This window comes from Neoarius graeffei, chromosome 7, assembly GCF_027579695.1.
Source record: "Neoarius graeffei isolate fNeoGra1 chromosome 7, fNeoGra1.pri, whole genome shotgun sequence".
Classification (NCBI taxonomy): Eukaryota; Metazoa; Chordata; class Actinopteri; order Siluriformes; family Ariidae; genus Neoarius; species Neoarius graeffei.
The window spans coordinates 71,442,819-71,469,850 of record NC_083575.1 but is presented as its reverse complement, the minus strand read 5'-3'; the positions used below and the strand labels follow the sequence as shown (position 1 = coordinate 71,469,850).

Here is a 27,032-nt window from a genome sequence, read left to right as displayed (position 1 = left end):
CTAGCTAATGTCAACAACATAGTAGCTGGTATGTTACTGTAGCAATGTTTACGTTCAGTCATTTGGATGACTGTTAAAACCTTTCAGTCTCAAGTTTTTCCTTTACTGGATTTACTAGTTTACTGAGCCATCGCGCGCTCTCCGGCCGAGCCCGGAGCCATCGCGCGCTCTCCGGCCGAGCCCGGAGCCATCGCGCGCTCTCCGGCCGAGCCCGGAGCCATCGCGCGCTCTCCGGCCGAGCCCGGAGCCATCGCGCGCTCTCCGGCCGAGCCCGGAGCCATCGCGCGCTCTCCGGCCGAGCCCGGAGCCATCGCGCGCTCTCCGGCCGAGCCCGGAGCCATCGCGCGCTCTCCGGCCGAGCCCGGAGCCATCGCGCGCTAGCTCAGTAAACTAGTAAATCCAGTAAAGGAAAAACTTGAGACTGAAAGGTTTTAACAGTCATCCAAATGACTGAACGTAAATATTGCTACAGTAACATACCAGCTACTATGTTGTTGACATTAGCTAGCTTGCCGTCCAAAATGGTGGACACCGGGGCGTCACGTGACCCTGTGACGTCAGGTGAAATACCTCAATAGACAGAAACGTGGCGTGAATCAGAGAGGTTTTGGACCTTTTTATTTGAGAGATGATTTCCTTATTGTACTGTTTAGTGTAAGTGATTCCTTCTAGTTACTGAATCCAGAAACCCGTCAGGAGTTCTGGACGTTCACGGTGATGTTCGAGTCATGCTGTAAATACAGAATGAGTGAAATGTGATTGAGAGATGTGAGGGCAGCGATCACATTCCTCCAGTGCAGTGCAGATGAGAAACAGCCAGGAGTGCTCTGTGTTTTTACAGCAGCCACACGGTCAAAAAAAGTCCCGGTCATGCCAGAATCTGGCCTTCCCAGGCAGTCTCCTGTCCCAGTACTAACCAACTCTTTGAAGTGCCATTCCACCATTGGATGTATTCTTTGGCATAAAATACAATACATTTTGACAACATATATAAATGGTATCACTAGACAGAGAAATCTTTTAGCTTCAAAATGATATATCAAACATAATTTTTTGGCAACGACAAGTATATTAATTTTGCGACCAAAGTCACCTACCCTTTTAATTTCCGCGCGTGATGTCATCGGCAGGTTCCCCTTCTTGTGTACCGTGTGACGTGGCACATATTATCAGCAATGGCGGATAGAACGCGATAAAAATAATACCAATAAATCTAGCTAATACCAATAAATCTAGCTAACTGAAAGATTAACTCAAAATTTTTCGCCATTTTTTTGGCCCCCATATACGAGGAGAAATGATTCTCTCACTTTGGGGGTTTCCTGGTCTAAAAATAGACCGACACGTGGTTCACAAGAAGGGGAACCTGCCGATGACATCACGTTTCACTACCGCGTGGAAATTAAAAGGGTAGGTGACTTTGGTCGCAAAATTAATATACTTGTCGTTGTCAGAAAATTATGTTTGATATATCATTTTGAAGCTAAAAGATTTCTCTGTCTAGTCATGTTGTCATAAAATATATTGTATTTTATGCCAAAGAATACATCCAATGGTGGAATGGCACTTTAAGGCATATGGATGGGGCGCCGATCTCTGTTTTTTTGATAGCCCTCGGCCTCTCACCTATACAGCTAGGGTTACCGTGGGAGGCTAGGCCTCTGGTAACCGCGAGAGTCCACGAGAGCCATACAGTGTGTGTTTATCATGTCTGACAACCCCTAGAGGGGCGGCACGGTGGTATAGTGGTTAGCACTTGCCTCACAGCAAGAAGGTTCTGGGTTCGAGCCCAGTGGCCAACGGGGGCCTTTCTGTGTGGAGTTTGCATGTTATCCCCATGTCTGCGTGGGTTTCCTTTGGGTGGTCTGGTTTCCATGTGGTTAGGTTAACATGAGGCAGCCTTGGGCTGATGTGCCCTTGAGCAAGGCACCCAACCCCCAGCTGCTCCCTGGGCGCTGTAGCATAGCTGCCCACTGCTCTGAGTATGTGTGCGCACTCATTGCTCACTTGTGTGTTCACTGCTTCAGATGGGTTAAATGCAGAGGATGAATTTGAGTGTGCATGTGACAAATAAAGGCTGCTTCTTCTTCTAGAGAATGAAAAGTGATGCATCAGATTGTGCAACACAGTCGTGCTTTTCTAGACGGGTCCGGGGGCAGTTCCATGGAAAGTTTTGAAAAAAATGTGTAAAATGGTGCATTGTCCTGCATTCCGAGTGCCATGTTTAAAGACAATTGATCAGGAAATCGGACCGACATGCTTCACAAAACGCACGCTTCTCACCTTGTCTCAATGTTTTGACGCTAGGTGATCTGATGAACAAGTCGCCTTGAACGTGTTGTCATAGTAAACACCCCCCCGGGAGTGTTCTTTGTTCGTGATCACCAGAGCGTGTTTGGTTTTTGCAAATACTGACACAGTTTGTTGTAACATGTGAGCTCATTGCCCATTGGCTAGAACCATAATGAGAACCAATGGAATGGTGCGATAGAGCGATATAATTTAGATTCAACATCATCGCGCTGGTTCATTGACTCTTGGCTTCACTTAATATGACTCTTTGAGACCAAGTGTCCCCTGTGCTGAGAACGGCTGAAGCGAGGTCAGAATAGCGAATCCAACAGTGCGACTGATTATTTTGTAATGTGGTAGTTTTTAGAACTGCAAGCGGTAGACTAACACATGACTTGGTAGAGTTAGCAAGTACGTACTACTGAGGACCAAAGGGCCCTACAAGGATAGTAAAATCAGACAATTTTGAACTTTCAGGGACACTTGGATGGTCCCCACTAGGAGAGTGGTGGTGTGGGGGGTGTTTTTTTTTTTTTTTTAAACAATTTTTAAAAAATGAAAGATCTGAAAGGTTCAGTGAAATATTTCCTTTTCCTAAGGTTAAAGTGCATATTCTGGACCAATTTCGTGTTTTTTTTTTTTTTTTTTAATATGAAAGTATGTCCCTTTCCACACTCATCCAGAAGGGTAATTTTGCACAAGGCCATCTGTCTACAGCAGAAAAAAATAAAATAACAAAACGCGTCTGGAAAAATCCCAAGGGAGTCTGGAGCCAGAATCGTGACGTTACCTGCGGAAGCATCAGCAGGCTGCGCGAGCTTTGCACAGTTTCAGTGCACAGCCTGTGTAGACCAAGCGCTCTCTCATTGTCCGGTCTTTTGGGAAACGATGAGTACTAATTCCATCAAGATTGGTGTTGCTACACCCTCCTACGATACATCTGTTAACCATTTTAATGATTACGCGATAACGTTGAAGAAATTTGCAGAAAACCACCAGGTGGTTTTCTCATAAACAAACCAGCGCTGACGTAGGATTCAGAGGGAGGCGTCCCGCACGCGACGTCACGAAAATCAATGTTTGCCGGGAAATCCAAACGCCAAGTTTTTTCAGAGGCGGACCAATTCACCTCAAATGGCTTGATTTCAACTGAATTTTTCTGGTATTGCGCAAGGTAAAAAAAATTGCACAGAATGCAGAATGTTACAGATATTTGACCAAAGTTTAATATAAAATAGGAGAATTACATTGATCTTGCTCCTGAATTTACCCGTGATATGCACTTTAAGGTTAGGTTTAGGTGCAGGCATGGCATTAATTAACTGCATTAATAATAGTCAGTGGAAGGTCCTCAGAAAGATAGGTAAGACGTGTGTGTTTGCATGTGTGCGTGTGTGTGCATTTGTGAGTCTGAGTCCGTGTTTAAATGTTTGTGTCCACACTTATTTGTGCTTGTCTGTGTTTGTGTGCATATACCCATTTTGATGAGTTTGTGTGCGTGCCTGCTTTTGTATGAATGTTTGCTTGTGTGCTTCCAGTAAGCTACAGAATTGACTTTAAAGCATTGCTGCTGCTGTACAAATCTCTAAATGGTACAGGGCCCAATTACCTCTCTGATATGTTGCAGCAGCCTAACCCAATCAGATCTACCAGATCGCAGCAGCAAAATTTACTGGTAAAACCTGTTGTTAAAGTGTGGTGAAGCAGCTTTTAGCTACTATGCAGTACAGCTATGGAACCAACTGACAGAGGACATCAAAAATGCTCCTGCTGTTGGCAGCTTCAAGTCTAGACTAAAGGCCAAGCTGTTCTCAGATGCTTTCTGCTAACTGATTATCATCATCATCTTTACATGTTTTAAACTTTCTTAACTTTTACAGTCTCTGCATGTTTTAAACTTTACTTAACTTTTATTCTATTTTATTCTGCTGTTTTTTTTTAACTGAATTTTTACTTCATTTTATTATTTTATTTCTACTATTGTTTAATTCTTATTATTTTTCTTCCCCATTTATTTTATGTAATTTTATTTTCTATTGTTTATTGTTTTGCTTTTACTTCTGTAAAGCACATTGAACTGCCACTGTGTATGAAATGCGCTGTATAAATAAACTTGCCTTGCCTTGCCTTGCTTTGAGGTGGGTGGCATTTCCAGTACCAGTCAAAAGTTTGTTTTTCCTGTATTCTGAATATTTTATAGACTGTAGAACAATACCGAAGACATCAACACTCTGAAATAACAAGCCAGCGTTTACCTTGATGACGCTTTGCATACTATGGACATTATCTTAACCCGCTTCATGAGGTCGTCACCTGGAATGCTCTTCAATTAACAGGTGTCTTGTCAAAAGTTAATTAGTGGACGAGTTTCGTGCCGCCTTAAGCCTAGGTCACAACCGGACGTATGATTTTTTTGGCCGTGCGATTTTTGGCGTTTCCCAAATCGCTGCGGTTTTTTTTTTTTTTTATTCGTGGAGAAAGACGCATGTTGGCTGTAAGTTTGTCTTGCAACCTGAAAAAAAACGTAAGCGCCTGTAGAGTTTGTTTGACATGACAAAGAACCTCTACGACCGGTCTGCGGCTCGAAAATCAGCACGTCACATGCGCGCCCTCCGTGCGTTTCTTGCGTTTTTTGCACGTAGACTGGCCGTAGGAGCACGTATGGCCGGTTGTGACCGAGGCTTTAATACGTTTGAGACCAAACAGTAAATAATAAACATACAGTAAATAGCCCTATTCCACAACTGTAGTAATCCATATTATATCAAGAACCGCTCAACTACGTAAAGAGAAACGACATCCATCATTACTTTAAGACATGAAGCATCTTTTAATTAATAAAAATAAAGAAAACCGTTGAATTAGGCGTGTCCAAATTTTTGACTGGTACCATATGTTTGTGTATTTTGAGGGTGGTGGAATTTGTTTCCCCCACAATAAAAAGAGTATTGGGATTTTTTTTACTACTTTTATTCTTTTCTTTCTTTTTCTTTCTTTCTCTTTTTCTTTCTTTCTTTTTCTTTTTTTTCTTTTTCTCTCTTTTTCTTTCTCTCTTTCTCTCTTTCTTTCTTTCTTTCTTTCTTTCTTTCTTTCTTTCTTTCTTTCTAACCTAAAAGAGCCAAATGTTTCCTTGCTAAAGTTGCGGTTAGGTTTAGCCGTAGCATAGCATTAATTAGCTGCATTAATAATTGTCAGTGGAAGTTTCTCAAAAGGGTGTGTGTGTGTGTGTGTGTGTGTTCTCAGGTCTGATGCGATCACGTGTCCGAGGAGCAGATGCAGCCACAGCCAGTGTCCTCACTTTCCTGGACAGCCACTGTGAGTGTAATGAACACTGGCTGGAGCCGCTGCTGGAGAGAGTTGCTGAGGTTAGTGTCACACGCGCACGCAGAGGCACAAGTACAGACGAACAAATCCTCGTTCACAGACATGGTTTTGACAGATTATTAATTAAAATTGTGCAGGACGGCACTGTGCTCATGGCCTGATCGTCTGTGTGGATCAGTTCAGGAGTTGCAGTTTGGTGTCAAGTGATTAGTTTCTTTCCCAGTCCAATCACATGCATTTCCTGTACATTAAGATGACCTGGTTAGCGTAATGTCACTCCAAGAAAAACGTAGCATGCTGAGTAACCCTGCTCACACCTGCAAGTATCATCTACCCCGGGAGATTGGATCACCATGGGCAGCATTCAGTACACGTATGAATTGGGTGGAAGATGTATGGTATTGAGCCCATCAGTTGGGGGGGAGGGGTTTATTTTAAAATTTTTATCCATTTATTTATTTTTCATGAATCTACGTTTTTCGAAGTATAGCACAAAGAATGGACGGCAAGTTTGCTCAAGTGTTTGCCGTTGCAGACACTGTAGTATTTCAGTTTGTTGTCTTCTTGGTAATAGTTTAGATCATCAGATAAAGTTGTTGCCACATTTTATAGTGTACACAAAGAGATGGAGAGTGCAGTTTGACCATGTAAGATCTGGGAAAAGTTTATGAATTATTCTGTGCCGGTGCTGTTGGATCGATGAGTAGTGCAGTAGAGAAAGCTCAAACAATATCCTCAGATGCTGTAGATCATTTTCTTCAATCCGACTTCAGGATACAGTAGCTGAAGCCTTCCTGAAAGGACAAGTCTTGTTACTTAAACAATAATTATTCAGCTCAATCTAATTGATCTAAAAAACAGAAAACCGCTCAGTGTAGAAATGTCTCAGAATTGTAATAGCCAAATGTTTACAGTATTTGAATATTATTCAGGCATTATTGAGCCAATCATTTTATTCCGAGCGTAGCAGTTTAACTGTGCAAACTTAAAAGCAAAGGAAATAATGAGAAATTTATCATGATCGTTAATGTTTCTAATTCATTTATGTAACCATATTTTTGTTTGATTTCCAAACAGTAATGTCAAGTTTATTTGTATGGCGCTTTTAACAATAAACATTGTCGCAAAGCAGCTTTACAGAATTTGAACGACTTTAAACATGAGCTAATTTTATCCCTAATCTATCCCCAATGAGCACGCCTGTGGCGACGGTGGTGAGGAAAAACTCCCTCAGACGACATGAGGAAGAAACCTCGAGGAACCAGACTCAAAAGGGAACCCATCCTCATTTGGGCAACAACAGACAGCATGACTATAACATTAACAGTTTTAACATGAAGTCAGTTTCATTGATGTTATAAACTCTTCATTGATGGAAACTTGAGTGCAAAACTGTTCATGACAACTGCAGTCCTAAAGTTAGCAAGTCAATGGTGAAGCATAAATAGCTTTTATTATCTCCGCCAAGGGGGTGCTCCGGTTTCCCCCACAGTCCAAAGACATGCAGGTTAGGTTAACTGGTGACTCTAAATTGAGCGTAGGTGTGAATGTGAGTGTGAATGGTTGTCTGTGTCTATGTGTCAGCCCTGTGATGACCTGGCGACTTGTCCAGGGTGTACCCCGCCTTTCGCCCGTAGTCAGCTGGGATAGGCTCCAGCTTGTATGCGACCATGTGGAACAGGATAAAGCGGCTACAGATAATGAGATGAGATGAGATGAGAGGAGATCTCCGCCAAGGGGATTATGTTTCCAGTGCGGTTTATTTGTTTGACTTGTCTGGCTGCCTGTAAGCAGGATTGCACAAAACCTACCTATCCGGTTTCCATGGAACTTGGTAGAAGGGTGTCGCATGGGCCGAGAAAGAACCCATTACATTGTGGAGTGGATCCACAAATTTATTTTCACTTTCGGTCACGTTGAAAGATGCAGCGTTTGCTATCCATCTTCAAATCCGGTCGATGGCATTAAAGGTCAGTCGTGACAAAACACGGCCAGTGTAGAAATACGATGAGTATGAGCCTCTGGGATACACATGTAGGCACAGAAGTCTAATCATCTTGGAAATCTATCCAGATATATAAAATGGTTGCAGTTGCAGATTTCATATCATAGAAGAGTTGGGTATCATCCTCAACGGAGGTCTGCACTCGCCAAGTGCCCTTCTAATATTCATAATGTATTTAACTCCAAAAACAGTCTTGTTTAGTTTTCTAGGACCCAGAAGTGCACAAACTACTAAAATATCTGCACACAAAATATAACTGCTGGTAGGAAGAAAACAAATTAATGTAAAGAATTTTGCCTTTTATGAATGTTTCATATATATTCATATACACTCCCAGTACCAGTGAAAAGTTGGTACATTCTGTATGCTGACTTTTTTTTCTACATTGTAGAACAGTACTGAAGACATCCAAACTATGAAATAACGTATGGAACCTGTATGGAATTATGTAGTAAACAAAACCCGTGTTTTTAAAAAATCAAAAAGTTTCACATTTTAGATTGTTCAGAGTATCCAGCGTTTACCTTGATGACGCTTTACACACCGTTGGCGTTATCTTAACCAGCTTCATGAGGTAGTCACCTGGAATGCTTTTCAATTAACAGGTGCCTCGTCAAAAGTTAATTAGTGCCATTTCTTGCTAGTCTGGCTAACGCGACTTCAAAGCTCTGCGAGCATTTGGTCTGGCAAAGATATTAAGCCCAACCGTTTCCCAAAGGCGTGGTTGACCCCGCCTCCCTGAAATGCCTCAGTTTGCTACTGGTCGAAGCCAGAAAAGGCTGTGACGAAACTTAAACCAATCACATCACTCTTTCCTCTGACGTATGTGACGCGACGGAAACTGCTTGAGCAACAGGAAGAAGATAAATACCTCCAGGGCTGCTCTTTGCTCCGTTTTCAGTGAGAACTTCCCGTTGAATGCTTTCAATACAGCATCTACCGCTGTGTCAAAGGCTTGCCGTTGCTCCATGTTCGTGATGTGAATGAAGCGCTTCCGGCATAGATTCTGTAAACAATCTATGGCTTCCGGTCGCAGTTCTACTACGTCAGTGCCTTGAACACGCCTCTACCCAGGGCCGTTGGAGATGCTCAAAGTTGATTGGCTCCCGATTTTTCGGGAGCTTGGAAGAGCTGTAGATAGCCTGCCTGGCCAGACTAAGCTCGGAACAGGCCCTCGTGTTGCGTCACGCTTAGGATGGGCGGGCCCAGGCTAATTTCTTGCTGGCTTAATGCGTTTGAGATCAAAGAGTAAATAATAATGAGGGTGCTCTGAGAGCACAATATCCCCCGCTGGAAACTACGCCATAACTCTGGTAAAATGTGACTGAATTGAACGAAATTGCAATATGTGTATTCCCGACATTAACAAAGAATCCTGTCAAGTTTCGTGAAATTCCTCCAAAAATCGTGAGAGGACTTAATTTTCCGAAGGTGAGCGCCCTTCCCGGGATGGACGGACGGCTGGACATCGCCAAGACATAATCCCCCTTCGGGCCGTTCATCCAGCGGGGGATAAAAACACATTAAATAGCCCTATTCCACAGCTGTTGTAATCCAGATGTCAAGAATCGCTCAGCTAAGTGAAGAGAACCGATATCCATCATTACTTTAAGACATGAAGTGTCTTTTAATTAATAAAAATAAAGAAAAGCCATTAAATTAGAAGGTGTGTCAATATAATATAAAATACACAATGGTCTCCGCTGTGATGACGGTATCAGGTCTGAACAGAGCTTGTGAAACGTTTGCTCCGTTTGTCAGGTGTGAGTGTGTGCTGAGTGGGTGTGACGTTCTTCAGCAAACGTAAGTTGACAAATAGAGGTGTGTATCCTGTTTGGCACAGGAGCAGTAATTTAAATGCCCACATGTGGACTTGTGCAGATAAGCACACAAAATCCCACACGTCAGTACATGGTGTTCAGTTGGGCTTGAGCTACGTTCTTGATGTACTGTAAACATACCAGAAAGCAAATGGTGATCACACACCATAAATTATCGACGTGTTTGCTGCGAGCTTGAATGAACACAACACACTTTCTTTAAGGAAACAGTAAAATATCATATAATTCCACACCACAGTATTCTCACTAACACAGTATCGTGTACAGCGGTATAAAGTCATTTACAGATTAATTACATGCACTGATGAATTTGCTTGGATGGCGCAGTGGTTAGCACTGTCGCCTCACAGCAAGAAGGTTCTGGGTTCGAACCTCAGGCTAACAAGGGCCTTTCTGTGTGGAGTTTGCATGTTCTCCTCGTATGTGTGGGTTTCCTCTCACAGTTCAAAGACATGCAGATTAGGTAAAATGCCCAGCCACCGGGGTTGTACAAGACGGTGCATACTTGGTGCTGGTCCCAAGCCCAGATAGACTGGGGAGGGTTGCGTCAGGAAGGGCATCCGGTGTAAAACCTATGCCAAATCAAATATGCGGAACAGATCTGCTGTGGCGACCCATAACGGGAGCAGCTGAAAGAAGATGACTAATGAATTTTCTTAGACAAAACAATGTCTATTTATTGAGGCATATAAACATTTTAAACTCCGGTCATCTGATGAAATGGTGCAGGGGCATATCGGACATCTTTCGAGTCAGTATCTGATTGATTACAGACTTCACTGATTAGCTATCCAATAACTTCTCATCTCATCTCATTATCTCTAGCCACTTTATCCTGTTCTACAGGGTCGCAGGCAAGCTGGAGCCTATCCCAGCTGACTACTGGTGAAAGGCGGGGTACACCCTGGACAAGTCGCCAGGTCATCACAGGGCTGACACATAGACACAGACAACCATTCACATTCACACCTACGGTCAATTTAGAGTCACCAGTTAACCTAACCTGCATGTCTTTGGACTGTGGGGGAAACCGGAGCACCCGGAGGAAACCCACGCGGACACGGGGAGAACATGCAAACTCCACACAGAAAGGCCCTCGCCGGCCACAGGGCTCGAACCCGGACCTTCTTGCTGTGAGGCGACAGCGCTAACCACTACACCACCGTGCCGCCCTATCCAATAACTTCATGGATAAAATCTTGACTTTCTTCATGTGAGGAAATCGCACTTGGCTAGCAAATTTTTAGACATCGTTATGCAGACTGAACGTTTTTACGGCTGTGTTTGTTCAGCTGCTTCCTTACCCATGTGATGTCTGCAGGCAGAATTCAAGTCAGGGTTCGAAAGTACCTGAAACATATCTTGGCTAGATTTTATTTCTGCTATCTGCAATATCAGTAGAAGAGCTGAATTTTGGTCAAAACCAAAACTTTTTTTTTTTTTTAAACCATTCCCAAGAATTATGCCACAGTGACATCTAATGTATTTTACCAGACCATTAGATGCTTTTTGAGTATTTCATGATTCGCAGTATTGAAAGCTTTGTTAAGGTCCAGAAATACTGCTCCAATTGCTTTATTTTCATCTAATATGCTTTTAGTTATTGGTGTAAAATATTGCATGTGCATATGTCAGTTTCCGTTCAACCCCTTGAGGTGAACCTAAATTGCTGTGGATGAATGTATACTTTTTCAAGCACTTGCTGATAGATTACTGTTAAAAATGTATTAGGCTGTAATTACAAGCTTGGTCAGTTATTACAGCGTTAAATTGGGGCCAGGCATCAATTCTCTCAGTTCAGATTCTTCTCCTCTTTCTTCTTCTTGTGTTCTGGGTTCAGTCCCTTTCCAAGGGTTTCTTGGCAAAGCAAGTACAGCCGGCTAGCCACTCCTCTGCTGCACTGCTTCGGGTCATGGACAATTTAGAGTAGCCAGTTAGCCTAACTGCTTGTCTTTGGAATGCAGGGGAAACCGGAGTGCCCAAAAGAAACCCATGCAGACATAGGGAGAACACAGTAATGTTTCCACACAGAAAGGCCCTCACCAGCCACTGGGCTTGAACCCATAACCTTCTTGCTGTGAGGCGACAGTGCTAACCACTGTACCACCATGCTACCCCCAGTTCGTTCAGATGAAGTAGGTTTATCACATGGACTAATTGATAGATCTGTCACATGGGCACATGTATAGGTTTATTCGAGGCAAGGGTCCTTTCCTGTTCCTTTCACTTGTTCACCATTCTGACTGCTAAAAGAGACATCAGTTTTTATCCCCCGCTGGCCAAAATGCCCAAAGGGGGATCATGTTGTGGTGATTTCCGTCCGTCCCAGGAAGGGTGCTCACCTTCTGAAATCAACTCCTCTCACAATTTGTGGAGGAATTTCACCAAACTTGACAAGAAGCATTGCTCTATGTCGGTAGTATGCATATTGTAATTTCGTTCAGTTTAGTCACATTTTACCAGAGTTACAGCCCTTGATTAACAAAATTATAATTTGACAATTTCATGACTGTGTTTTCCTTCTGAAATCAACTCCTCTTTCAATTTTTGGAGGTATTTCACGAAATTCCAGCATGGTTTCCATCCTGGCAGGTCAACAACAGATGCCATATTCACCATAGAGCGTACCCTGGAATTCCAAAAAGAACTGCAAGTGTGTTTTGTCAACCTGATGAAGGCATACGACACTGTACCAAGACCATTAGTCTGTGCAGTACTGAGGTGGTTCAACATCAGGGAGACCGATGTCTCACTGGTGAAGTCAATTTATGAGTGTGCTGAAGCCAGAGTTGGGACTTGTCATGGCCTGACCAAACCATTTGAGGTGAAAATTGGACATTGTCAGGGCAGTGCATTTAAGCCCTCTCTTTTTCATCATTGTTATTGAATACATCAGTAGACTGAGCAAGGTAGATAGGCCCCAGGATAAGCTGTTTTATGCAGATGACTTGGCACTAATATCACAGTCAAGCAGTTCCTTGCAAAAACATGTTTACCGAATGGGATGATCTTGAGTTTTGGCATGGCTGTCAGTATTGAAAAAAATGAGGTGGTACATTTCTCAAGAAATGATAGGCAGAGTACCTCAGTAGTCATCAGAGGCACACGGCTTGAAGAGAAGCTGGCTTTCAAATATCTTGGAAGCATTATTTCCAAAAATGGCAAAGCAAAAGAGATCATCACCCACAGAAAGCAAGCAGCAGCATGTGCCTGGAAGATCATCTCACCTATTATTTATGACAAAGACATCAGTCTACATGTTAAAGGTAAAGTGTATAAGACCTGTGTCAGACCCAGCCTGCAATGTGGAATAGAAACTCTCAATGCCCAGAAGAAGGACGATGAGCGCCTAATAGTCGCAGATGATACCTATCTTGGAAAGATCATGAGAAAGCGACTGGTTGACAAGGTGCCTTTAAAAATCTTGCATCAGGCAATGGCAGTGAGACCAATTGAGGAAGACATTGAATCAGCCAGGTTGCGCTGGGCTGGACATGTCTATCTTTGGGCATTCGGAAGACTACCCCGTTGGGCATTTGAACATATGGTGGAAGGCAGGAGAAATAAAAGACGCCCCCAGATGATGTGGAGAGACACCATCAGCCAACACCTCGTGGGAAAAGGATTGACCCTGGATAAGGCCACGAACCTTGCCCAGGATAGACAGAAGTGGAGGAAGGTGGCCGACCCACGATCCCCCAGATGCGTGCATCCTGAGGGACGCTGAAGATGATTCACGAAACTTGGCAAAAGGCTTTGTTTTATGTCGGTAGTACGCATATTGTTATTTTGTTCAATTTGGTCACGTTTTACCAGAGTTGCGGTCCTTGATTAACGACCTTGTACTTTCACAATTTCATGAAGGTGTGCTCGCCTTCTGACATCAACTCCTTTCTCAATTTTTGGACCAATTTCTTGAAGCTTGGCAAAAGGCCTTGGTATATGACGGTAATACGCATATTGCGATTTAATTTCGTTTGTGAAAATTTTCCCAGAGTTTCGACCCTTGGTTAAATAACTTTGTACTTTGACAATTTCATGAGGGTGGACGTTCTTCTGAAATCAACTCCTCTCACAATTTGTGGAGGAATTTCACCAAACTTGGCAAGAGGCTTTGTTATATGACAGTTATACGCAGATTGAAATTTCGGTTAATTTGGGCACATTTTACCAGAGTTATGCCCTTGATTATTAACAAACTTGTACTTTGGCAATTTTGTCAAGGTGTGCTTGATTTCTGAAATCAACTTCCCTCACAATTTTTATCCCCCGCTGGCCAAAAGGCTCGAAGGGGGATTATGTCGTGGCGACGTCTGTCCATCCGTCCTGGGAAGGGTACTCACCTTCTGAAATCAACTCCTCTCTCAATTTTTGGAGGAATTTCATGAAACTTGACAGGATTCTTAATGTGTCAGGAGTTATATGTCTTTTTTTTCTTTCTTTTTTTTTTAAACAGATGATGCACAGTTTTTAAATACCTTTCTCCTTTGAGTTGTTTCTTTTACTGTATTTTATTATCAGTAGCTTACACAGGGTAAAGCAAGGTTTGTGCATCCTTCACTAACCTTGTCTCAGTGTTACTGCTGCAAGATCTTCCACTGAGTGAATAAAAAGGTGTTGAATTCATTAGCAGATGTCATTACTAACTGTTTCATTTATATTCAGTGCTGTTGCAGGTTTATGCTGATAGAAATCATGATTGCTATGCCTGTTAATAGTATGCCTCCAGAGATGTGATCTGTTCCATTTTGATGCAGTAATCAGCTGCGTGAAACATGCTTTCCTTATGTTTCACTGCTCATTAATTGCCCTTTTTTTGTCAGTTCATTAAAACTAAAAATATCAGTATGGATTTTTTGTACAATACTGAATTTTCCCTTAACTGACATGCCATTATTCAGCCTTGGTAAAATAATTCTTGCGTGGTACATCTGAAAGGCTGTGTATGTGCATTTATACTTTGTGTGTCTGTCATACTATTACAAAACTCTTTCAAGTGATCTTTTTCTAACCCTCTAATCCATGCCTCGATGTGTTGCAGTCAGAGATCACAAAATTGCACACATTCTTTACTTAGAAGTAGAAGTACAGGTACTTGTGTGAAAGTCGAAGTGCTAAAGGAGAAGTGCTGATTCGACTTCTTTACTCAAGCAAAAGTATAAAAGTACAGGCTCTGAAATGTACTCCAAGTGTAAAAGTATAAAAGTAACCTATTGAAGACTTTTTTTTTTCCCCTGGCTGTTTTCGTGCAAAGCTAACTGAACCTCACGTTTTATACAGTACTGTGTAAAAGTCTTAGGCACATTTAAAAGAAAAATTTTGTAGACTAAAAATGGCTTAAAAATAATGAAATGAAATGTTTCGTCTCGTCTTGTCTTGAGACGAGACGAAACATTTTCTTCTTCTTCATCCGCTTTATCCGGGGCCGGGTCGCGGAGGCAGCAGTCTGAGCATGGAAGCCCAAACTTCCCTTTCCCCAGACACCTCGACCAGCTCCTCAGGAAGAACACCGAGGCGTTCCCAGGTCAGCTGAGAGACACAGTCCCTCTAGCGTGTCCTGGGACACCTCCCCAGGGAGGCATCCAGGAGGCATCCGAAAGAGATGCCTGAGCCACCTCAGCTGAGTCCTCTCGATGTGGAGGAGCAGTGGCTCTACTCTGAGCTCCTCCCAAGTGACTGCTTCTCACCCTATCTCTAAGGGAGCGCCCAGCCACCCTGCAAAGGAAACTCATTTCGGCCGCTTGTATCCACGATCTTGTTCTTTCGGTCATTACCCAAAGCTCATGACCATAGGTGAGAGTCGGAACGTAGCTCGACCGGTAAATCGAGAGCTTCGCCTTTTGGCTCAGCTCCTTCTTCACCACGACGGACCGGTAAAGCGACCGCATCACTGCGGAGGCTGCACCGATCCGCCTGTCGATCTCATGCTCTATCCTTCCCTCACTCGTGAACAAGATTCTGAGATACTTAAACTCCTCCACTTGAGGCAGGACTTCTCCACCAACCAGGAGAGGGCAAGCCACCCTTTTCCGGTCGAGAATCATGGCATCGGACTTGGAAGTGCTGATTCTCATCCCAGCCGCTTCACACTCGACTGCAAACCGCCCCAGTGCATGCTGAAGGTCCTGGTTTGAAGAAGCCAACAGGACATCATCCGCAAAAAGCAGCGATGAAATCCTGTGGTTCCCAAACAGGATTCCTTCCAGCCCCTGGCTGCGCCTAGAAATTCTGTCCATAAAAATTATGAACAGAACCGGTGACAAAGGGCAGCCCTGCCGGAGTCCAACATGCACTGGGAAAAGGTCTGACTTACTGCCGGCAATGCGAACCAGACTTCTGCTCCGTTCGTACAGGGACCGGACAGCCCTTAGCAAAGAGCCCCGAAGCACCCCCCACAGAATACCACGAGGGACACAGTCGAATGCCTTCTCCAAATCCACAAAGCACATGTGGACTGGTTGGGCAAACTCCCATGAACCCTCGAGCACCCTATGAAGGGTATAGAGCTGATCCAGTGTTACGCGACCAGGACGAAAACTGCATTGCTCCTCCTGGAGCTGAGGTTTGACTATTGGCCGAATTCTCCTCTCCAGTACCCTGGAGTAAACCTTCCCTGGGAGGCTGAGAAGTGTGATTCCCCTATAATTGGAGCACACTCTCCGGTCCCCTTTCTTAAAAAGAGGGACCACCACCCCAGTCTGCCACTCCAGAGGCACTGTCCCTGACCGCCACACGATGCTGCAGAGGCCTGTCAGCCAAGACAGCCCCACAACATCCAGAGACTTGAGATACTCGGGGCAGATCTCATCCACCCCCGGTGCCCTGCCACCGAGGAGCTTGAAAACCACCTCAGTGACTTCGGCTTGGGTAATGGACGAGTCCACCTCTGAGTCATCAACCTCCGCTTCCTCAATGGAAGACGTGATGGTGGGATTGAGGAGATCCTTGAAGTATTCCTTCCACCGCCCAACAATATCCCCAGTTGAGGTCAACAGCTCCCCACCCACACTGTAAACAGTGTTGGCAGAGTACTACTTCCCCCTCCTGAGGCGCCGGACGGTTTGCCAGAATTTCTTCGAGGCCGACCGATAGTCCTCCTCCATGGCCTCGCTGAACTCCTCCCCGTTCCGAGTTTTTGCCTCCGCAACTGCCCAAGCTGCGGCACACCTGGCCTGCCGATACCCGTCAGCTGCCTCCGGAGTCCCGGAGGCCAACGTGGCCCGATAGGACTCCTTCAGCTTGACGGCGTCCGTTACTTCCGGTGTCCACCACCAGGTTCGGGGATTCCCGCCACGACGGGCACCGGAGACCTTGCGGCCACAGCTCCGAACAGCTGCGTCTACAATGGAGGTAGAGAACATGGTCCACTCAGACTCAATGTCCCCCACCTCCCTCAGAAGCTGGGAGAAGCTCTCCCGGAGGTGGGAGTTAAAGACCTCCCCGACAGAGTGCTCGGCCAGACGTTCCCAGCAGACCCTCACCATATGTTTGGGCCTGCCAGGTCTGTCCAGCTTCCTCCTCCACCAGCAGATCCAACTCACCACCAGGTGGTGATCAGTTGACAGCTCAGCCCCTCTCTTCACCAGAGTGTCCAAGACATAGGGCCGGAGATCCGATGAAATGACAACAAAGTTGATCATCGACCTCCGACCTAAGGTGTCCTGGTGCCACATGCACTTATGGACACCCCTATGCTCGAACATGGTGTTCATTATGGACAAACCGTGACTAGCACAGAAGTCCAATAATAAAACATCACTCGGGTTCAGATCGGGGAGGCCGTTCCTCCCAACCACGCCCCTCCAGGTGTCACTGTCGTCGCCCACGTGAGCATTGAAGTCCCCCAGTAGAACAATAGTAGTACCTCTCCCAGGGACTCCAAGAAGGCTGGATACTCTATACTGCTATTTGGCCCGTAGGCACAAACAACAGCAAGAGCCCTCTCCCCAATCCGAAAATGCAGAGAGGCGACCCTCTCGTTCACTGGGGTAAACTCCAACACATGGCGGCTGAGCTGGGGAGCTATAAGCAAGCCCACACCAGCCCGCCGCCGCTCACCATGGGTGACTCCAGAGAAGTGGAGAGTCCAGCCCCTCTCGAGGAGCTGGGTTCCGGCTACCTCTGTGGGTGGTGAACCCACAGGAGGTCGGGCCCACGTCATCGCTTCGGGCTGAGCCCGGCCAGGCCCCGTGGGCAAAGGCCCGGCCACCAAGCGCTCGCATACGAGCCCCAACCCCGGGCCTGGCTCCAGGGTGGGGCCCCGGCTGTGCCATACCGGGCGACGTCACGGTCCTTGATTTTTTTTTTTTTTTTTTTTTTAAATCCATAAGGGTTTTGGTGAACTGCTCTTGGTCTGGCCTGTCACCTAGGACCTGTCTGCCTTGGGAGACCCTAGCAGGGGTGTAATGCCCCCGACAACATAGCTCCTAGGATCATTCAAGCACACAAACCCCTCCACCACAATAAGGTGGCAGTTCTAGGAGGGGTGAAATGTTTCAACATTAAAAAGAATACTATAAACAGTAAGCCATAATAGATGAAACAAAGTCAGTATTTGGTGTGAGACGACCCTTTGCTTAAAAAAAAAAAATAGTAGTCTCAGGTACAGTGAGTGCAGTTTTATGCGGAAATGAGCTGTAGGTTTTACTGAGCATCTTACAGAACCAGCCACAGTTCTTCTGGACACTCTGTCACATTCACTTCTTCATTTTGTACCAAAACCCAGCAGCCTTCATTAGGTTTTTGTTTTTTAATCTGAAAATTGCTCTCTTATGTAATATACTGCTCAGATACAAACTTTTTTTTTTCTGTAACAGTTAATTTTGTGCTAGAAAACAAATGTTTGGACTCTAAAATGTTTTTGTACCGACTCGATAACATAGAAGTCATAAAATAAAAATTTATAACAAAGTTTGTATGAAAAAAAATAGGGTGGCAAAGACTTTTGCACAGTACTGTGTGTATATCCGTGCAAACCCGTGCTTTCTTAAATTAATTTTTACCTCGCCCGTGACGGAGTAAGCAGGGGCGAAGTATTGTAATTAGTGCAGCTTGTTTGTTTTGTGTGTGTGTGTGTGTCTGTCTGTCCTATCTGTTAACAATCTAGCATTTAGACGGTTGCACCGATTGACTTCAAATTTTCAGGGTAGGTGGGCAATGGTCTGTAGATTACCTGATTAAATTTTGGGGGTAATCGGGTCAAGGTCTCCGGAAAGGTCAACCTTTTGGTCAAAATAACATTTTCCATTATAACTCAAAAACAGTTGCCGATCGACAGATGTTTACTGTTATAAGTATATAGGAACTCCCATATGGCCTTTCATTTAGCACCATGATCTTTCACCTTGAGTGACTTTGAAATGTCAAACTCAAGGTCACGGATTTTCAGAGGGCTGTAACTTGAAAACGGTTGATGGTAGATGGATATTTACCATTATCAACTTATAGGAAGTGCCATATGGGCTTTCGTTTGGCACCATGACCTTTGACCTTGTATGACTTTGAAATGTCAAACTCGAGGTCATGGATTTTCATAGGACTATAACCTGACAGCTGATTGAGAAATATACTATTATCAACGTATAGGTATAAAATAAGTGCTGCGGGGCGAGGTTTGTTTTGCCTGGCAGCACTTGTTAAATATTTTGTAACATAAATAATCCAGTTGCACGTGCAGTCCATTGACTAGCAACTAGCTTTGTGCTAACCCATGACCCAGCTGTATATAGCGGTAACTTGTAGCTGTCCTTACCTTCCTGGGCTCCTTATTTGCTTGCTAATAACTTAAAATGGAGGTCAAAAACACTGGACAGTATAGACATAGTACAGGAAGAGCTTTTTTAAAGTCAAACAAAACCCAAAAATATGTCTGTGAAGGTTCTCGGTCATCCAGGTCATCATAAACCATAGGTGATAAAGACAACAACTGGACTTGCTTGAAATCCTTGAAGATGTTTCACCTCTCATCCGAAAAACTTCTTCAGTTCTGTCTGACTCGTGGGGAGTTTCAGGAACTCCCCTGGGACTTCAGGAACTCCCCCACTAGGAACTCCTGGAACTCCCCACTAGTCAGACAGAACTGAAGAAGCCTTTCGGATGAGAGGTGAAACATCTTCAAGGATTTCAAGCAAGTCCAGTTGCTTCTTTAGCACCTACAGTAAAACCCCCAAAATAAACGCTGTCTGCCGATCACAGCAAATGCCCTGATGTGCCCTTTGCACATTTAAATTAAAAGTAAAATGTTCTAACAATGTATCCATTTTAAGTTATAATATTGTTAAAAATAGGCTTACCTGGGCGCAGTCATTTGCACTGAAACTGGATAGCCGCCTGTGATGTAATTGGATCACAAGTATGCCGTTTTATCTTCATTACACAGAGCAGCCATCAAAGAAAGACTTCTAATTCTTAAAAAAAAATCCCCAGGTGCCACTGTTCTCTCTCTCTCTCTCTCTCTCTCTGTCTGTGTTCACTGTTTGAGTTGCATTAAAAGCAGAGAAAGAATTGAACTGTACTGTAATGTATATGTGACAAAGGCTTCTAATTCTAAAAATCTAAAGTTTTCTGTAATTTTTTTTTTTAAACTGACAAAATATGCCAATCAACAGACTTCACTTTTATGAAGTTTAATCTCACTCAGCTAGATAAAACATACGCAGTACTGACACACATACTAATAAACAATGGTTGTTGCCATAGCAACACAATTATTGTCATCTTAAAAGATCGCTTTTCGCAGTGAATAAAAACCAGAGGTGGACAAAGTACCCAGCTTCATTACTTAAGTCAAAGTACAGATCCCACTGGTCAAATGTTACTCCGATACAAGTGAAAAGTTGTACAGTCAATATTTTACTTAAGTTAAAGTACTGAAGTACTTGCTTTTAAAAATACTTAAATATTAAAAGTACGTTCTGTCAACGCATCATTGTATTATTGCGACAACGCTTACAAAACCTACAGTAATGCCGTTACCAAAGACAGAAATGTGAATTCACAAAATGAACGCATGCTGTGCCATCATGGTGGTTTAACATTAAGCTAGCTAGTCAGTGAAACTCCACTTGACATGCTAGCAAACTCTTTTCAAACTCAAAATCATACTGGGTAGCTAACGCTACTAGAAAAGAAAGATTTCTACATTCTGTTTATTTGGCGAGATTATGCTAAAACACATTTCTGAAAGGACTTCAGATAAGTTAACGTTATTCATGTTAGCGTAACTCCGTTTTTACATGCTAACTAACAGTGTCCAAGTTAACTAGCCATGTGTTATCGTTAGCCATGGACAAGGCGATGGCAACTTGGCAGCCAGATCCATAGAAAGTCATTTGACTAACCAGACTGCATAGCTACTGTAACATTATCGCGAGCTCTAAAAGCACAGACAACTTCATTGCAAGCTTTCTCTTGGAATAAAATGTTTACATACCTCAATATGCTTCTGCAGGTTGGACGGCAAGTTTTTGTAGGCCGTGATGTGGTTCGTTTTTGGCAAACAAAGCAAAATTTCAAACAAAATAAATCTTTAATCCTTTCAGAAAACTGAAACATGGGTTCATGGGCCATGGGTGTGTGCATTAATCCCCAGAAGAACCGCCTCCTTCCATTCTGCCATCAACTGATTGTGTTAAATAACGCTGCTGAGAAATCACTGAGCTTGATTTTATCCAGTCTATGGACGTGACGTGACCCTAGTGATTACTGATCGGCTGTCTCAGTGTCACCTGCGAAAAAAACAATCACATTTTAGGGAAAAAAAAAGAAAAAAGCATCCACTGTCAAAGCTGTTTCATAGTAACAAGGACCTTGACAGAAATGTAGTGGAGTGAGAAGTATGATATTTGTACCGATATTCAAAAAGTGTACTTAAGTACAGACCTCAAGTCAATGTACTTTGTTACTGTCCACCTCTGATAAAAACAAGTCACATAAAAGTACGATTGGGCTTATTTTTACACCCAAATGCTTGACAGTCGGGCATCTTTAGGGTTGTTTACAACAATTTTGAAGTGATATATATCCACTAGGTCTGAGCTTCGGTAAGTCATGTAGCGTATAAGTGGTGTTGCAATCTCAGGTTCTCTAGCATAATTCGTACTCGGAGCGCGATCTTTGAACCTCGGAGAGAGTAAGATGTCAGCACCCAGGGACGTTGTTTTTCTTTTAAAATAAAATCTGTACATAGTATCCAGGTACAAATGAACAAGTGAACACTAGGGCTGCAACGATTCACCATGGTGCACCGAAAATCGAGTTCGTACCAATTGTCGATCCATGTAGCTGTATTTTTGGTTCGATTTGGCAACATTTTTTATTTCAATTTTTATTAATTTATAAACACGTTTTTACCGCGTAACTATTACACTTGCATTGTTAAATCGATGCGAGAAAGCGATCGGCCGGAATAGAGCACAGCTTTGCTTCTAAATAAAACGTGCAGTTTGATTGGTTTGGGTTCTTGCTGTTGTCCAATCAGAGTAGCCGACACTTTACATGGCAACTCCATTGCTGGGCACCAGAATGGCGGAAGCCAAGCTTAAAGATCCTTCGTCTCATCTTAAATTGAAAGTTTGATTATATTTTGGGTTTTGAGAAGACACGAAGGACGTTGCAACGTGCCGCACACGTTATGTTGATGTGAAGTATAAGGGAGGGTCAACTACAAACCTCGCAAATCTTTTAAAGCGAAAACAAAATGTGGATGTAAACGAAGTAAGCGCCGCCGAATTGAAAACTGAAAGTGTTACGAAAGTAGAAAAACCAGGTACTCGGGAATGGTTAAAACTGACTGATGATGATGTCAACAGACCAAAACGGAATTAAACTATAAATAAAGCTGTTTTGAAGGCTATCGGTGGCTACCTCGCCTATGATATGCGGCCATGCTCTACCGTACGGAATGATGGGTTTAAAAACATTACTGCTGTTACTTGTACTCGTGTACGGACACTGACAGTACTGTTTGAACTTTTATCTCATCTCATCTCATTATCTGTAGCCGCTTTATCCTGTTCTACAGGGTCGCAGGCAAGCTGGAGCCTATCCCAGCTGACTACGGGTGAAAGGCGGGGTACACCCTGGACAAGTCGCCAGGTCATCACAGGGCTGACACATAGACACAGACAACCATTCACACTCACATTCACACCTACGGTCAATTTAGAGTCACCAGTTAACCTAACCTGCATGTCTTTGGACTGTGGGGGAAACCGGAGCACCCGGAGGAAACCCACGCGGACACAACATGCAAACTCCGCACAGAAAGGCCCTCGCCGGCCTCGGGGCTCAAACCCGGACCTTCTTGCTGTGAGGCGACAGCGCTAACCACTACATCGCCGTGCCGCCCCCGAACTTTTATGAATATGCATAAATATTCCTAATGATTTACTTTTTACCTGTTCTCAGTTAGTTTAGAGCCAAAGTTACAAAACAGTTTTACATGTTGCAGAGTTCCTACTGTTACTTGTCCTAGTGTACTGACAGAACTGTGAACTGTTCTGAATATGCATAAATATTAAATAGCTCTCTTCGAAGAGGAATGGGTTTGTGAGCGAGAGTGACTGACCCTCACTGCTCTGTGCTCAGGAATTCATTAATTCAAGTTGCTAAAATTATCCTTGTTTTAAGCATTTTACACTTGCATGTCCTGTTCACTAGTCAGCGTTTGGAAAGTTTTCATCTTTCCAGACAAATTTCAATGGGATTTTGTTTGAGTTTAAACTCTGAGGTTTGTTTGTCCTTTATATTTAATTGCAGAATCGAATCGAAGGGTCTGAATCGCGAATCGAATCGGTGTCTTAGTGAATCGCTGCAGTCCTAGTGAACACTCGTACATGTCTTGTATGGATATTATCTGTCGGTATAAAGGAGTTTATTTTTGGGGTTTTGTTTGATTTTAAGTTCACATGATTTAAGCTGAATGAACCACCTCTTATCCGAACCACATTCCTATCTTTATTAGGCCTCCGTCTATAGTCTTTCTAGTCGTGCTCCATTCCTGTTGCTAAAAGATGCCAAGCAGCTCCTCGTTTACTCCTAATCTTATAATCACTTAATCACTTTGGCCTGCTCCTGTTCCTGCTTGCAGAGAAAATAATGACAAAATAATCTTTTTATATAAAAAACAGCAACATAATCAGCTGCGTGAACTTCTTTTTAGATGATACAGTATGTTTGACATTTTTAACTATTTTTTTTAGGTATTACATTATCACTATTTGTCAGAGGTGGACAAAGTACCCAACTTCATTACTTAAGTCAAAGTACAGATCCCACTGGTCAAATGTGACTCCAATACAAGTGAAAGTTGCCCAGTCAAATTTTTACTTCATTTAAAGTACTTGCTTTTAAAAATACTTAAGTATTAAAAGTACATTTTCTGTCAACATGTTGTATTATTGCCACAACGCTTACAAAACCTAATGCCTCTGAAGCAACCGACTGGATTTACTGACTAGTTTGTAGAACCTGTATTGTAGAATAAACGCCTTATACAGTGGGGCAAAAAAGTATTTAGTCAGTCACCAATTGTGCAAGTTCTCCCACTTAAAAAGATGAGAGGCCTGTAATTTTCATCATGGGTATGCCTCAACTATGAGAGACAAAATAAAATAAAAAAATCCAGAAAATCACATTGTCTGATTTTTAAAGAATTTATTTGCAAATTATGGTGGAAAATAAGTATTTGGTCAAGAACAAAAGTTCATCTCAATACTTTGTTATATACCCTTTGTTAGCAATGACAGAGGTCAAACGTTTTCTGTAAGTCTTCACAAGGTTTTCACACACTGTTGCTGGTATTTTGGCCCATTCCTCCATGCAGATCTCCTCTAGAGCAGTGATGTTTTGGGGCTGTCGCTGAGCAACACGGACTTTCAACTCCCTCCAAAGATTTTCTATGGGGTTGAGATCTGGAGACTGGCTAGGCTACTCCAGGACCTTGAAACGCTTCTTACGAAGCCACTCCTTCATTGCCCAGGCGGTGTGTTTGGGATCATTGTCATGCTGAAAGACCCAGCCACGTTTCATCTTCAATGTCCTTGCTGATGGAAGGAGGTTCTCACTCAAAATCTCATGATACATGGCCCCATTCATTCTTTCCTTTAGACGGATCAGTCGTCCTGGTCCCTTTGCAGAAAAACAGCCCCAAAGCATGATGTTTCCACCCCCATGCTTCACAGTAGGTATGGTGTTCTTTGGATGCAACTCAGCATTCTTTCTCCTCCAAACACAACAAGTTGAGTTTTTACCAAAAAGTTCTATTTTGGTTTCATCTGACCATATGACATTCTCCCAATCCTCTTCTGGATCATCCAAATGCTCTCTAGCAAACTTCAGACGGGCCTGGACATGTACTGGCTTAAGCAGGGGGACACGTCTGGCACTGCAGGATTTGAGTCCCTGGCAGTGTAGTGTGTTACTAATGGTAGCCTTTGTTACTTTGGCCCCAGCTCTCTGCAGGTCATTCACTAGGTCCCCCTGTGTGGTTCTGGGATTTTTGCTCACCGTTCTTGTGATCATTTTGACCCCACGGGGTGAGATCTTGCATGGAGCCCCAGATCGAGGGAGATTATCAGTGGTCTTGTATGTCTTCCATTTTCTAATAATTGCTCCCACAGTTGATTTCTTCACACCAAGCTGCTTACCTATTGCAGATTCAGTCTTCCCAGCCTGGTGCAGGTCTACAATTTTGTTTCTGGTGTCCTTTGACAGCTCTTTGGTCTTGGCCATAGTGGAGTTTGGAGTGTGACTGTTTGAGGTTGTGGACAGGTGTCTTTTATACTGATAACGAGTTCAAACAGGTGCCATTAATACAGGTAACGAGTGGAGGACAGAGGAGCCTCTTAAAGAAGTTGTTACAGGTCTGTGAGAGCCAGAAATCTTGCTTGTTTGTAGGTGACTAAATACTTATTTTGCCAAGGAATTTACCAATTAATTCATTAAAAATCCTACAATGTGATTTCCTGGATTCTTTCCCCCCATTCTGTCTCTCATAGTTGAAGTGTACCTATGATGAAAATTACAGGCCTCTCTCATCTTTTTAAGTGGGACAACTTGCATAATTGGTGGCTGACTAAATACTTTTTTGCCCCACTGAAGAACGTTACAAAATGAATCAATAAGATGCTAGCTAGTTTTTCTCTTTGGCTACTGGTAAAAAATACGTAGTAGCTATAGTAATTATGCAAGGTCACTAAAGCTACAATGTTAACATTACCAAAGATAGAAATGTGAATTCACAAAATGAACACATGCCGTGCCATCATGCTGGTTTAACGTTAAGCTAGCTAGTCAGTGAAGCTCCACCTGACATGCTAGCAAACTCTTTTCAAACTCCAAATCATATTAGGTAGCTAAAGTTACTAGAAAAGAAAGATTTCTACATTCTGTTTATTTGGCAAGATTATGCTAAAACATATTTCTGAAAGGACTTCAGATAAGTTAACGTTCTTTTTGCTAGCATAGTTGTTTGGACATGGTGTTCAAGTTAACTAGTTGTGTGTTAACGTTAGCCATGGACAAGGTGATGGCAATTTGGCGGGCAAATCCATAGAAAGTCATTTGACTAACCAGACCGCACAGCTATTGCAACGTTATCACGAGCTCTAAAAGCACAGACAACTTTATTGCAAGCTTTGTCTTGGAATAAAACATTTACAGACCTCAATATGCTCCCGCAGGTTGGACGGCGAGTTTTTATAGGCCGTGATGTGGTTCGTTTTAGGCAAACAAAGCAAACTTTTCAAATGAAACGAGTCTTTAATCCTTTCAGAAAACTGAAACACGGGTTCATGGGCCATGGGTGCGTGCCTTCCCCAGAAGAACCGCCTCCGTCCATTCTGCCATCAACTGATCGTGTTCAAATAACGCTGCTGAGAAATCACTGAACTTGATTTTATCCAGTCTATGGATGTGACGTGACCCTAGTGATTTACTGATCGGCTGTCTCAGTGTCACCTGCGAAAAAAAACAATCATGCTTTAGAAAAGAAAAGGAAAAAACATCAACTCTCAAAGCTGTTTCATAGTAACGAGGACCTTGACAGAAATTTGTCTTTCAAATGTAGTGAAGTTAAAGGCATAAGTTTCCACAAAAAAAAAAATACTCAAGTAAAGTACAGATACTCAAAAAGTGTACTTAAGTACAGAACTCGAGTAAATGTACTTCGTTACTGTCCACCCTTACTATTTATGCTAAGCATTCTGACTGGTTGGTTTAGAGTACGACAATGCAGTGAAAAACCAAAAGACATTTTGTCACGTGTTCGTTTTTGGCTAGTTGTGGAATAGAGAGTTCTTTCAGTGCAGCCTCTGGACTTCTCATCCAAGTAAATGGTGTATAATAAAAGTGCTGTGTGGTTTAATATTTATTACTGGACTTCTGCTGACTGCTGCTGTAACCAAAATGGCAGCGTCTGTTAGAAGTGCCACAAATACTCGAGGATCTGTTTGTGTCCCTGCTGCGCTATTGCCTCATAAATTTAAGAGCAAATTTGGGCAAGAACTTCAAGTCACAATGAATCTGCTGTAAATTGTTCAGTGTGACATTGATTGCTTTTCCATTGCCTG

The 27,032-nt window shown here is 43.2% G+C and overlaps 1 protein-coding gene across 2 annotated transcripts in view; it reads left to right on the top strand.

The window, feature by feature from the left end:
• galnt2 (UDP-N-acetyl-alpha-D-galactosamine:polypeptide N-acetylgalactosaminyltransferase 2) overlaps positions 1–27,032 on the top strand; it is a 334,306-nt gene that overhangs the window by 257,045 nt on the left and 50,229 nt on the right. For both annotated transcript variants that reach the window (XM_060926345.1, XM_060926346.1), the window contains exon 7: positions 5,536–5,657. In XM_060926345.1, the coding sequence (XP_060782328.1) occupies positions 5,536–5,657 (122 nt within the window). The remainder of the gene's footprint in view (positions 1–5,535; positions 5,658–27,032) is intronic.